General features: G+C 54.7%; 1 protein-coding gene across 3 annotated transcripts; it reads right to left on the reverse strand.

The window, feature by feature from the left end:
• Positions 1–211: 211 nt before the first annotated feature.
• On the reverse strand, positions 212–9,400 carry Znf853 (zinc finger protein 853). 3 transcript variants are annotated; one of them, XM_090324230.1, is made up of 3 exons: positions 9,263–9,400; positions 5,768–5,890; positions 212–2,900 (listed from the first exon to the last, which is right to left on the reverse strand). In XM_090324230.1, exons 1-3 carry the CDS (start codon positions 9,357–9,359, stop codon positions 478–480), a joined length of 2,643 nt encoding a protein of 880 aa, XP_090180356.1. In that variant the 5' UTR covers positions 9,360–9,400; the 3' UTR covers positions 212–477. The 3 variants fall into 3 exon arrangements, with proteins under 3 accessions (XP_090180356.1, XP_090180358.1, XP_090180357.1); XM_090324232.1 differs by lacking the exon at positions 9,263–9,400 and adding an exon at positions 6,863–6,923; XM_090324231.1 differs by lacking the exon at positions 9,263–9,400 and adding an exon at positions 6,863–6,917 and having other exon boundaries at positions 5,768–5,885.
• Between the last annotated feature and the right edge of the window lie 1,714 nt (positions 9,401–11,114).

Here is an 11,114-nt window from a genome sequence, read left to right on the forward strand (position 1 = left end):
CTGGCCTCCAGGCTTGTATCCTCCTGTCTTAGCCTCCTGAGTAGCGAGTATTACAGGTGCCTGGTGGACTTCCACCCCAGCAAGAACTTTTCAAGGCCAATCAAGGTCTGGCTCAGTTCTCAGCACAGCATGGGGCTCCTTCCCTTCTCCCCACCCCTCTCCCCCGCCAGCCCATTTTTCTCTTGAAATAATTTCCACTCTGACCCCACTCTTTTTTTCCACTTGTGTCTCGTGGTGCGTGTATTTTATTCCCTGGTTAGCGATCGGTCCACATCAGACGGCGAGTTTTGAAATCCACTTTTCTCAAAGGAGAATGAGTGGTTTCCAGCCACAGGGATGGATCTCTTGGGGGGTGGGGAGGGGATTTTAGTTGGGGGTGGGGTAGAGACGGGGTATGTGTGTGTGTGTGTGAATCTATGAACCTGAGACACCTCAGGGGTCTGGGGGAGGACAGGAAGTTTGCTTTCCCGTCGATACTCAAGGATGTCCAGAGAGACCGGGATCAAGGCCCGCAATCGGGGTCAGGTCACAGCCCGGGGGTGTCGGTGCCGCGGTCCCGCCGCCCCCGGGCCCAGCCTGGGCTCCCCGCGTCCCGGCGGGGCCTTGTCGGCGGCCGGCGCGGGGCCCGGAGGCCGGCGGGGCGCGCGGCGGGGGGCGCAGCAGGCCGAGGCCCCGCGGGCGGCCGGCGCCGTGCAGCTGGCGCTCGTGCCGGCGGATCTGCGTCTTGTGTCGGAAGCGCTCGCCGCAGTCCTCGCAGGCGTAGGGCTGCTCGCCCGAGTGCGTGCGCCGGTGGCGCAGCAGGTTGGAGGAGACGCTGAAGCGCTTGCCGCAGTCGGCGCAGGCGTAGGGCCGCTCGCCGGTGTGCGTGCGCTGGTGCTGCACCAGCGCCGAGCTCTCGCTGAAGCGCTTGCCGCAGTACGAGCAGATGTAGGGCTTCTCGCCGGTGTGGATGCGCTGGTGCGTCACCAGGTTCGAGTGCTGCGAGAAGCCCTTGCCGCACTCGCCGCAGCGGTGCGGCCGCTCGCCCGTGTGCGTGGCCTGGTGCCGCACCAGGTCCGTGCTGCGGCTGAAGCCCTTGCCGCACTCCCCGCAGATGGTAGGGCGGTCCCGCGCGCGCCGCCGCCGCCGCTGCCGGGCCGGGGCCAGCGCCGCGCTGCCCGCGGGGCCCGGGATGGCCACCACGGCCGGCGCGCTCACGGCGGCGGCGGGCAGCACCATGAGCTCCTGCAGCACCACGTAGCCCGGAGGCGCCACCACCACGGCGGCGGGGGCCCCCGGGACGCCCGCTCCGCCGCCACCGCCGCCGCCGCCGCCCGCCGCCGGCACCAGCTCCAGCTGCAGCTCCGGGGGGACCGGGGTCAGCTCCAGCTGCACCCCGTGAGGCGCCTGCGCGCCCAGATCCACCGGGGTCAGCTCCAGCTGCACCTCCTGTCGCTCCAGCCGCTCCTGCTCCAGCCGCTGCTGCTGCTCCAGATGCTTCTCCAGCTGCCGCAGCTGCTCCTGCAGCTTCAGCTGCAGCTGCCGCTGCTCCTGCTGGCGCTCCAGCTCCTGCTGGCGCTCCAGCTCCTGCCGCTGCTGTTCCAGCTCCTGCTCCGTCCCCATGTCCACCGGCATGAGCTCCAGCTCCACCTCCTCCTCCTCCTCTGGCTCCAGTGGAGGCTGCTGCTGCTGTGGCTGCGGCGGTGGTGGCAGCGGCTGCAACTGTGCCTGCTGCTGCAGTAACAGCTGCTGCTGTATGTGCACCTGCTGTTGCTGCAGGAGCTGCTGCTGCAGCTGTGCCTGCTGCTGGTGCTGCAACAGCTGCTGTTGCAGCTGTTCCTGCTGCTGCAGCAACAGCAGCTGCTGCTGCTGCAGCTGCTCTTGCTGCTGTTGGAACTGTTGCTGCTGCAGCTGCTCCTGCTGCTGGAGCAGTTGCTGCTGCTGGAGCAGCTGCTGCTGTAATAGGTCTTGTCCTTGTGGCTGCAGCAACAGCTGGTGTTGCAGCTGCCTTTGCAGCTGCTCCTGCAACAGCTGATGTGCCTGCTGCTGTTGCAACTGTTCTTGCTGTTGCAGCGATTGCTGCTGCTGCTGGAGCTGTTCCTGCTGTTGCTGCTGCTGTAACAACAGCTGTTGCTCTTGCACTTGCTGCTGCTGCTCTGGCTGTGACAGCTGGTGCTCTGGCTGTAATTGTTGACTTTGTTCTAGCTGCCTCTGCAACTGCTGATCTTGTGCCTCCAGCTGCTGTAATTGCACCTGCTGCTGCACTAGACATTGCTCTTGCTTCTGAGGCTGTTTCTTTGGCAATTGTTGATCTTGTCCTTGCTCCTGCAACCACTGACCTTGCACTTGCTGCTGCTGTAATTGCTCTTGTCGCTGCTCCAACAGCTGTGGCTCTGGCACTTGCTCTTGGTTTTGCTCCTGCATTTTCTGCAACTGTTCCTCTGGCAGTTGTTGGTCTGGCACCTGCTGTTTCTGCAACAGCGGTGGCTCTTGGCTTTGCTCTTGCATTTTCTGCGGCTGTTCCTGTGGCAGCTGCTGTTCTTGCGTTTGCTGTTTCTGCAACAGTGGCAGCTCTGGCACTTGCTCCTGGCTCTGCTGTTGCATTACCTGCAGCTGAGGCTCCAGTCCATGGTGCTGTGTGCATGGGTGGCTTTCCTGCAGTTCTTGTAGTGGAGACAGCTGCTTCTGCCCATCATGGTGTTGCTGCTCTTGAGGCGATTCTGGCTGGTTCTGTGGTTGCTGCGGTTGGAGCTTCTCAAGCTGCGGTTGCTGTTGCAGTTCTGGCTGCTGCAAGTCCTGCTGTTGCAACCGGGCTTCCTCCGTGATGGTACTGGTCCCAGATGAGGCAGAGACTGCTGGGGGTCGTAGGCTGCTGCTCCCCTCCTGCGCCTCTTCCTGACAGTCACTTCCACCACTGCCATCTGTAGTGGGATGGTAGGAAGCCAGAGAGAAAGAGCTACAGGGGGATCCCAGGACCTGACCCCCTCCCGTCCATGCACCGCTGCTCAAGGTTACAATAGAGAGGGATCAGCGGGAACCCCAAGGCATGAGACCAAGTGATCACGGCATCCTGGTGGAATCTGAAATGCCAGGGGAAGGAGCCTGCACTATGGCCACCTCATTCTTAGGGATCCCAGCTCCCTGAGCCCTCCTCCTCTGTCCCTCTCTCCACACAAGCTCTGTGCTTAGACCTTGGCACCCTGACCAGTGCTGGTTCCAAGGGCTGCTCATACCATTCCTGTGGAAGTCAGTGAACTGGCTGCTGTCCCAACTGCCAAGCCATCAACTCCGTGCTAAAGTCACCTGAGCTAGGGTCACACCTTGAATAAATGAAAATCACCTTCTCTATAAATGATAAAGCCTTTGTGGGGTGCTGGTGGCTCACACCTACAATCCTAGCTATTCTGGACGAGCCAGCACAGGTGAACCTGCAAGGCCCTTATCCTATTAACCAGCAAAAAGCTGGCATGAGTGGTAGAGTGGTCGAGTACCAATTGTGAGTGAAAAAGCCAAGCAAGCTGGGTGCCTGCCTATGCTCATGTCTGTAATCCTAGCTACTCAGGAAGCTGAGATCTGAGGATCAAGGTTCAAAGCCAGTCCAGGCACAAAAGGACCTGAGATTCTCATCTCCAATGAACCTCTAGAAAACAGGAAGTGGGGCTTGGCTCAAGGGTAGGGCAGTAGCCTTGAGCTGAAGAGCTCAGGGACAGTGCCCAGGCCGAGTTCAAGCTCCAAGATCCACTTAAAAAAAAAAAAAAAAAGGTAAGCAAAAGCACGAGGTCCTGATTTCAAGCACCAGTACCAGCCCGAGTACAACATTTTGGGTTCTTTTTCTTTGTTGTTTTTGTTGTTTTGTCCAGTACTGCCTATTGGTTTCACAGTCTTGTGCTTATTGTTTCAGTGTTCTACCAACTGAACCTTGTCTCTAACTCTTTCTTGCCAGTCCTGGGGCTTGAACTCAGGGCCTGGGCACTGTCATTGACTTTTCTCAAGGCTAAAACTCTACCACTTGAGCTACAGCACCACTTCTGGCTTTTTTCTGTATATGTGCTACCAAGGAATCAAACCCAGGGCTTTATGCATGGTAAACAAGCACTCTACCACGAGGCCACACCCTCCGCCTTCTCCAGCCCTTTTGGCTTTGTTTGTTTTCCAGATTGGGTTTCGTGCTTTTGTCCAGGCAGGCACTGAACTGTGATCCTCCTACCTCTGTCTCCTGACTAGCTGGGATTATGAGTTTGCCACCATGCCTGTCAGTAATAAAGCATTTCTATAAGGCTGCCTGGAATGGTTGCCAAGAAACAGCTTCTAGAAATCACCGAAGGGCCAGGGAGACTGCCAGGTTTCAAGTGGTTCTCAGTGCGGTCCTCACTCTTCAGTTAGTGGTCATCCCTGGGCTCAGATGAGTCTCTAGAACCTGGCAGATGCTTGTAAATGCCTTCAAGCTTGGAAATATACTAATTGTCTCCACTAAAACACTCCAAGATAGGAAGAGGTTTCGATTGATATTCAGGAACGTAAAGGACTAACTTAAAGCCTCAAATCAACACAAACACTGGCTAATTGCTTAACCCCTGGCAACACTGGCTACTACTTTTGCAAAAGGCCCTATGTACTTCCCAGAGATATTATGAGAATTAGAATAGATATAGCACCCCAGTCTTGTGCCTGGAAACACAGGAGGCACCTTACTGCTACATTTTCCTTCAATGTAAAATCCGCATCCAGTTTCTCATTCTAAGTATTAATATTGTGATATTTAAAACAAATCCTAGCTGGATGCGGCAGCTCACATCTGTAATTTTAGCTCTTCATGAGGCTGAGATCTGAGGATCAGGGTTCAGAGCTTGCCCAGGCACTAAAGTCCATGAGATTCTTATCTCCAATTAACCACCAGAAAACCGGAAGTGGCACAGTGGTTCAAGGGGTAGGCTGTAGCCTTAAGCTGAAGAGTTCAGGGACAGCACCCAGGTCCAGAGTTCAAGTCCCACAATCAACCAACCAAAAAAAAATCCTATTCTCTTTTTTTCCTATTCTTTTCTGTGCAAGTACGGGGACTTGAATTCAGGGCCTCGCACTCTCGCTCAGCTTTTTCACTCAAGGGTGTTGGTGTGCCATTTCATCTATAGCTCTACTTCCAGCTTTGGCTGGTTATTTGGAAATAAGAATGTCTCAATTTTTTTCTGCCGAGGCTGTCTTCAAACCAGGACCCTCAGATCTCAGGCTCCTAAGTACATGTGTGCATATATATATATATATTGCTTTTCTAATTTTTTAAAATTGTTTATATGGTACTGATGCATGCACTCTACCACTAAGCCACATTCCCAGACACACACACTTCCCCCCCACATATTTCTAATAACTCTGGCTTAGGCTAATAGAGTTCATGTTTCATGAAACATTTGTACTCGTTAGAATAGTAGACAAAGACCTAAAAACATGTCCATATTAGCAGTCCACTGACTCTTAGATATCTTCTACTCCTACCTCCTCTGAGTATATCACACCCTGTCAATCTCTTCTCATATCTTACCACATCTGGGGAACTGGGGTCAGAGCCAGGGGCAGTAAGAGGAGAGGAGTAGAGGCAACTGGCCCTCAGCTTCAACCCAACACAGGTGCCAGGTTGGGTGGTGGGGAGAGTTAGAATCCCCTCACTAGCAACAGCCTAACAAAGCCAGAGGACAAACTTGCTGGACACCCCAGGGGCTGCTCTCTGCCACAGTAATACAAAAGTTCTGTCAAAGCTCTTCCCTGGGGCTTAATCCCCAACTCCAGCCCTCACCTGACAGGGGGTCCGGCCCTGGACCTGCAACCCCCTGACTTCGAAATTCCAATACGCTGGTTTCTTTGTCTGGCCCCGGCTCCATCCTGGTGTTCACTCCAGGATCCTGGGTAGCCAGCTGTGCTGAGAGGAAAAAAAGGAAAGCTGTTCAGAGGGGAGGGGGTGTTGTCTCCAGGGCAGGTTGTTCCTTAGAACAACAGTGAGAAACAGATGTTGGTAGCTCATGCTTATGATCCTAGCTTCTCAGGAGGCTGAGACTTAGACAGGTGAGGTTCAAAACCAACCCAGACAGAAAAGCCTGTGAGACTCCATCACCAGTTCATCAGCAAAAACACTGGACTGGAGGCATGGCTCAAGTGGTAAAGTGCCAGCCTTGAGTGGAAAAAGCCCAGAGAGTGAGAGGTAAGGCCCTGAGTTCAAGACTAGTCAACTGGCACAAAACAAACCACATTCACAAGGCTCACCACATGGCTGTTTCTTACTGAAATCCAGTCCCTCACAAGAGGAAGGATATGGAGTCATGGAATATCTGGAGTCCGAAAAGACAGGCTATCTCCCTGTGCCCTTCCAAAACCGATTCTTTTTTCTTCTTTTTTCTCGGTCGTGGGACTTCAACTCTGGACTGACCGATCTACCACTTGAGCCACAGCGCCACCGGGTTTCTGCTGGTTTCATTGGAGATAAGAGTCTCATGGACTTCTGTGCCCAGGCTGGCTTTGAACCACGATCCTCCCATCTCAGCCTCCTGAGTAGCTGGGATGACAGGTGTGCGCCACGGGGCACCCAGGTCCAAAACCAATTCTGTCCGTCTCCGGGGTCTCCTGCCTCCCAGACTGTTGTAAAGGCTTGCCTAGCTTTTCCAAGGCCGCCAGCAGGCCACATGGCTCTGGTGCCACCCCAGCTCCCTGGAAAGCAAGCTGTCCAGATCATCGGACCCCCCCCTCCAAGGCAGGTGCCACCCCATGGCCTGTGCTCCCCAGAGTCCGCTCTCCAGAGGGGGCCAGGCCTCCGAGCGGGGTACCCAGGCTGAGTGGCTCCCGCGGGCCCTCGGAAGGGAGGCGTCCCTGCGCCCGGCGCGGGTCCCCCGGGCCTCACCTGGTGCGGCATTTCTCTACCGAGGGGGAGGTGTGGTCCGCGGAGGCTGCGAGGTGGAGGCCGGTTTTCAGCCGGCTCCTCCGGGAGGCGCCTCCATTCAGCGTGATCCGAAGAGGGACCGCTCCGTCAGGGCTGCCGAGGTAGCCCGGGGACGGGGGAAGGGGCGGAGGGGAGTCCCGGGACGTAGTTGGGGAGACTCTAGGGTGGGGAGCCGGGAGGCAGAGCCCAAGGATCATCGGACGCGGGACTCAAGGCTGGCCCGGAGAGACCATGGCGAAGTGCAGCAGGGCCGCGGCCGGAGCCCCGGATCGGCCCCGCCGGGTGGCCTGGGCGACGCGGCGCGTGGATGACAACCGGCCACAGGTGCCCCGGAGCCCCGGGGCGGCCCGGGCCGCACGGCAGCGGCCAGGGCGGGGGGAGCCGAGTCCCCGTGCGCTCGCCCGCCCACCCGTGCGCGCGTCTTTGCGGGCAGCGGCCGGGGCGGGGGCGCGGGGGCCGGCACAGGAAGTCCCCCCGGCATCCGCATCCTGTCCCCCGCCCCCGCCGCGCCCCCCGCGCCCCGGTCCCCCGCTGCCGCCCGCCGCCCCCCGCCGCCTCTGCGGCCCGCCGCCGCCGCCGCCACTCTAGGCCGCCGGCAGCTCGGTGTGCTTAACCCTTCCAGGTGCGGACACTCACCGGGCGGCGGGGGGCGGGGGGGGGGGGCGCCTCCCCGCCGGCGCCCCGGGCCGCGCCCTCGGTGCGTGCGCCTCCGCTCCAGGCAGGAGCGCAGTCAGGACCCCGGCTCCCGGCCGGCCGCTGCCAGGCCGACGTGGCCCCAGAGCCACCCTGGCAGGGGTACAGAGTGTGGCTAATTAGCGATTAGATGAAACCAGAAGGCCCCAGGGGCGCACACCTCGGACCCCTCCTCCTGGCCCTCTGAATGGGGCGGGCAGCCGGCTCTGCTGCTGTGGCCCATCCGAGCCACCTTCCTGGCCGGGCGAGGTGGGCTGGCCCTTCCCCACCACTCCCTGGCCGCCCCCCTCCAGCCCCCGACGGGGTGTTCAGGCCCACCCTGGGCCACGCGCTTCCCCGCGTCTCTCCCAGCCGCTCTGACACTTGGTGGGGTGCCGGAGGCGCACCCCCTAATCCCAGCTACTCGGGAATCTGAGCTCTGAGGATCACGGTAGGCAGGCAGCACGGGCAAGAAAGTCCAGGAAACTCGTCTCCAGTGAACCACAGAAAGCCCCAAGTGGAGCTGTGGCTCAAGTGGTAGAGTGCCAGCCAAAAGCAGCTTGGGGACAGTGCCAGGGACCTAAATTCAAGCCCTTTTCGTTTTTGTTTTTCTTCTTTTTTTGTACTGGGAACTGGTATTCAATTCAAAGCCTTGAGTTTGTTAGGTAGGTGCTGTACTGCTCAGTCATGCCTCTATCCCTTTTCCTGCACTGATGATTTGGAGATTTTTCACTTTGTGCCTGGACCATAATCCACTCATTTTATGTCTCATCACACCTGACAGGCACATACCAGCGCCATGCCCAGCTTCTTCCATTAAGATAAAAATCTCACTTTTCTTTTTCATTTTTTGCCTAGGCTGGCCTAGAATCACAATCCTAATCCCAGCCTCCTATGTAGTCAGGATGACAGGTTCACAGTTTAAGATAGAGCTTAAACTGGGCATCTGTCATCCTAGCTATTCAGGAGGCTGAGATCTGAGGATCGCAATTCAAAGCCAGCCTGGGCACTAAGGACCAAGAGGAGCTTATCTCCAATTAACCACTAGAAAATCTGAAGTGGCACTGTGGCTCAAGGGGTAGGGCGATAGCCTTGAACTGAAGAGCTCAGGGACAGCACCCAGCCAGACCCAGAGTTCAAGCCCCATGACTGACCAAAATAAATAAATAAATAAATAAATAGCTTAAAATGCATACTATTAATATGCACACTTGTCCTCTTTATATAAACAATTTTGGGGGTGATTGCATAGCTCAGGTGATAGATCATTTGCCTGGCAAATGCCTGGCAACTCATTAAATCATCAGCATTAGCTCATAACAAAGACTCTTTTTTTTTTTTTTTTGTCCGTGGTGGGGCTTGGGACTCTGGGCCTAGGCGTTGTCCCTGAGTCCTTCAGCTCAAGGCTACTTACTGCCCTACCCCTCAAGCCACCACGCTGAGCCTCAACGACTCACTTATTACTGTGGACATCCCAAGGTTTTAGAAGCCCTGCTGCAAGAATCCAGGGCACAGGTACCTTCCCTCACTTGTCTTTTCGTCTTGGTAAGTCTCCAAATAGCTTCCAGCTAAGGGGTCCCCCCCCCCCACCATACTGTCCATGCGATTTGGATTGAGGTGTTGAGTCATGTGATAGCAACCTGCTTCCTGAGAAGGAAGCTGAAGATTTACTGTGGTCATTTTTCTCACCATTGCTGCAACCATGGAGATACTGCTTTGCTTCCTTTTCCATATAGTCAAATGTTGCTGGCTTCTCATGTACTGAGCCTAATAATGCAGGCACCATAGGAAGGTTGACACTTGTTAACTCCAAAAGTGAGTTGAACGGCCTGTTTATCTATGGCCCACAAGGGGGCGTGGCAAAGGTATTTGCACCAATCATTGAAGACCTTCATGTAAATAAAGGACTCTGCACCAATCATGGTGATCTCTATGCAAATGAAGAGCTGTTTGTACCAATTACAGGCCTGCTGCTGGGTTACCAAAGGAACGGCTCCACCAATGGCCAGGGGGAACATAGTTGCTAAGGCTTGTCATGGTCCAGAAAACTGTCTAATGTAGGTGTGGCTGGGTCAGTGCCCTCTGGAGAATTATGGCACTCTTGTGTTTTGGATGGTTAGTTGGAGACAATCTCACAGAGTTTCCTGCCCAGGCTGGTTTCAAACTGTGATTCTCAGACTTCAGCATTGTGAGGAGCCAGGACTACAGGCATGAGCCTTGGTGCCCAGCTCTCCTTTCTTTCTTCCTTTTTTTTTTTTTTTTTTGTCTAACCACAGGTGAATTAAAGTACTACATATCATCTGAAGTCCTGAAAGAAACTTTCTGGAGGAAGAAATTTGGAGGAAAGGTACATTTTTGGTTGTTTTACTTTGCAATAAATCCTGTGGTGACATACACGTTACTGTTATGTCTGCCCTCTACCACTATATATTTTTTTTCCCATGTGGTACTTGGCTTTGAACTCAAGGTCTTGTGATTGATTACTAGGCAAACATGCTACTCTTTGAGCCATATTCCTGCCCTAGCTTTACTTCAGTTTTTGGATAGTCTTGCTTTTGGCCTAGACCACTTCCCTAAGACCTTGAACCTTCTATCACTGCCTCCTACATAGCCGGCATTATAGATGTGAACCACCACACATGGCTTCTTTTTGACTGGGATAGCCTCAAATTATGATCTTCTCAGTCTCTACCTCCTAAGTAGATGGGATTACAGATGTGTGCCACCATGCCCAGCCCAACGGCTCAAGTTAAAAAATAAATAAAACACACATTTGGAAACTATGGTATTAATAAGTCAAGACTGTAGGGCTGGGTATGGTGATACATTCCTGTAATCCCAGCTACCTAGCTATTTTCACTGTTTTTTACTTAGGAGGTTGAGGTAGGAAGATTATAGTTTTAGGCTAGCCTCAGGTGAAAGTACCAAAATCTGCCTGAAAAACAAACTAAAGCTAAAGGATTAGGAGTATGACTTAAGTGGATCTCATAGCAAGCTCCAGAGGATTCTTAGTTACAGCACAAAAACTCCATCGTCTCTCCAACATTCCAACTCCTGGCAATACTCAGTGCTGCCCAGGGGCCCATAACTGGCAGCCACGAGTCCACGTCCTCCAGTGCAGCAGCGCACAGTTCTTCCTGGAGTCTAATCCTAGCTCAACCATTGGCACAGGGCAAGTTTAGTCATAAAGGACTTATGAATTTATAACTGGTAGCCTTTGGATGGCTCTTCAAGCTGTTTCTGGATTTTCCTAATCAAAAAACTACAAGCCGGAGCGGTAGCTCACGCCTGTAATCTTAGCTACTCAGGAGGCTGAGATCTGAGGATCTCAGTTCAAAGCCAGCCCTGGCACTAAAGACCATGAGACCCATAACTCCAATTAACCACTAGAAAACCAGAAGTGATGCTGTGGCTCAAGGGGTGGGGCAATAGCCTTGAGCTGAAGAGCTCAAGGACAGCATCCAGAACCAGAGTTCAAGCCCCAGGACCAAAAAACAACTAGTACATGGAGCAATGTGTGTATATTTATCTGTCTGTGTCT

The sequence above is a fragment of the Megascapheus bottae genome, chromosome 34, assembly GCF_031878675.1.
Source record: "Megascapheus bottae isolate mThoBot1 chromosome 34, mThoBot2.hap1, whole genome shotgun sequence".
Classification (NCBI taxonomy): domain Eukaryota; kingdom Metazoa; phylum Chordata; class Mammalia; order Rodentia; family Geomyidae; genus Megascapheus; species Megascapheus bottae.

Coding starts and splice junctions, on each gene's coding strand:
- Znf853 (XM_090324230.1), bottom strand. CDS start 9,359: ATGGTGCCTGCATTATTAGGCTCAGTACATGAGAAGCCAGCAACATTT. Junction 5,891..9,262: donor TCTCCATGGTTGCAGCAATG/GTGAGAAAAATG, acceptor TTTTCCTCTCAG/CACAGCTGGCTACCCAGGAT. Junction 2,901..5,767: donor AGGGCCGGACCCCCTGTCAG/GTGAGGGCTGGA, acceptor ATCCCACTACAG/ATGGCAGTGGTGGAAGTGAC.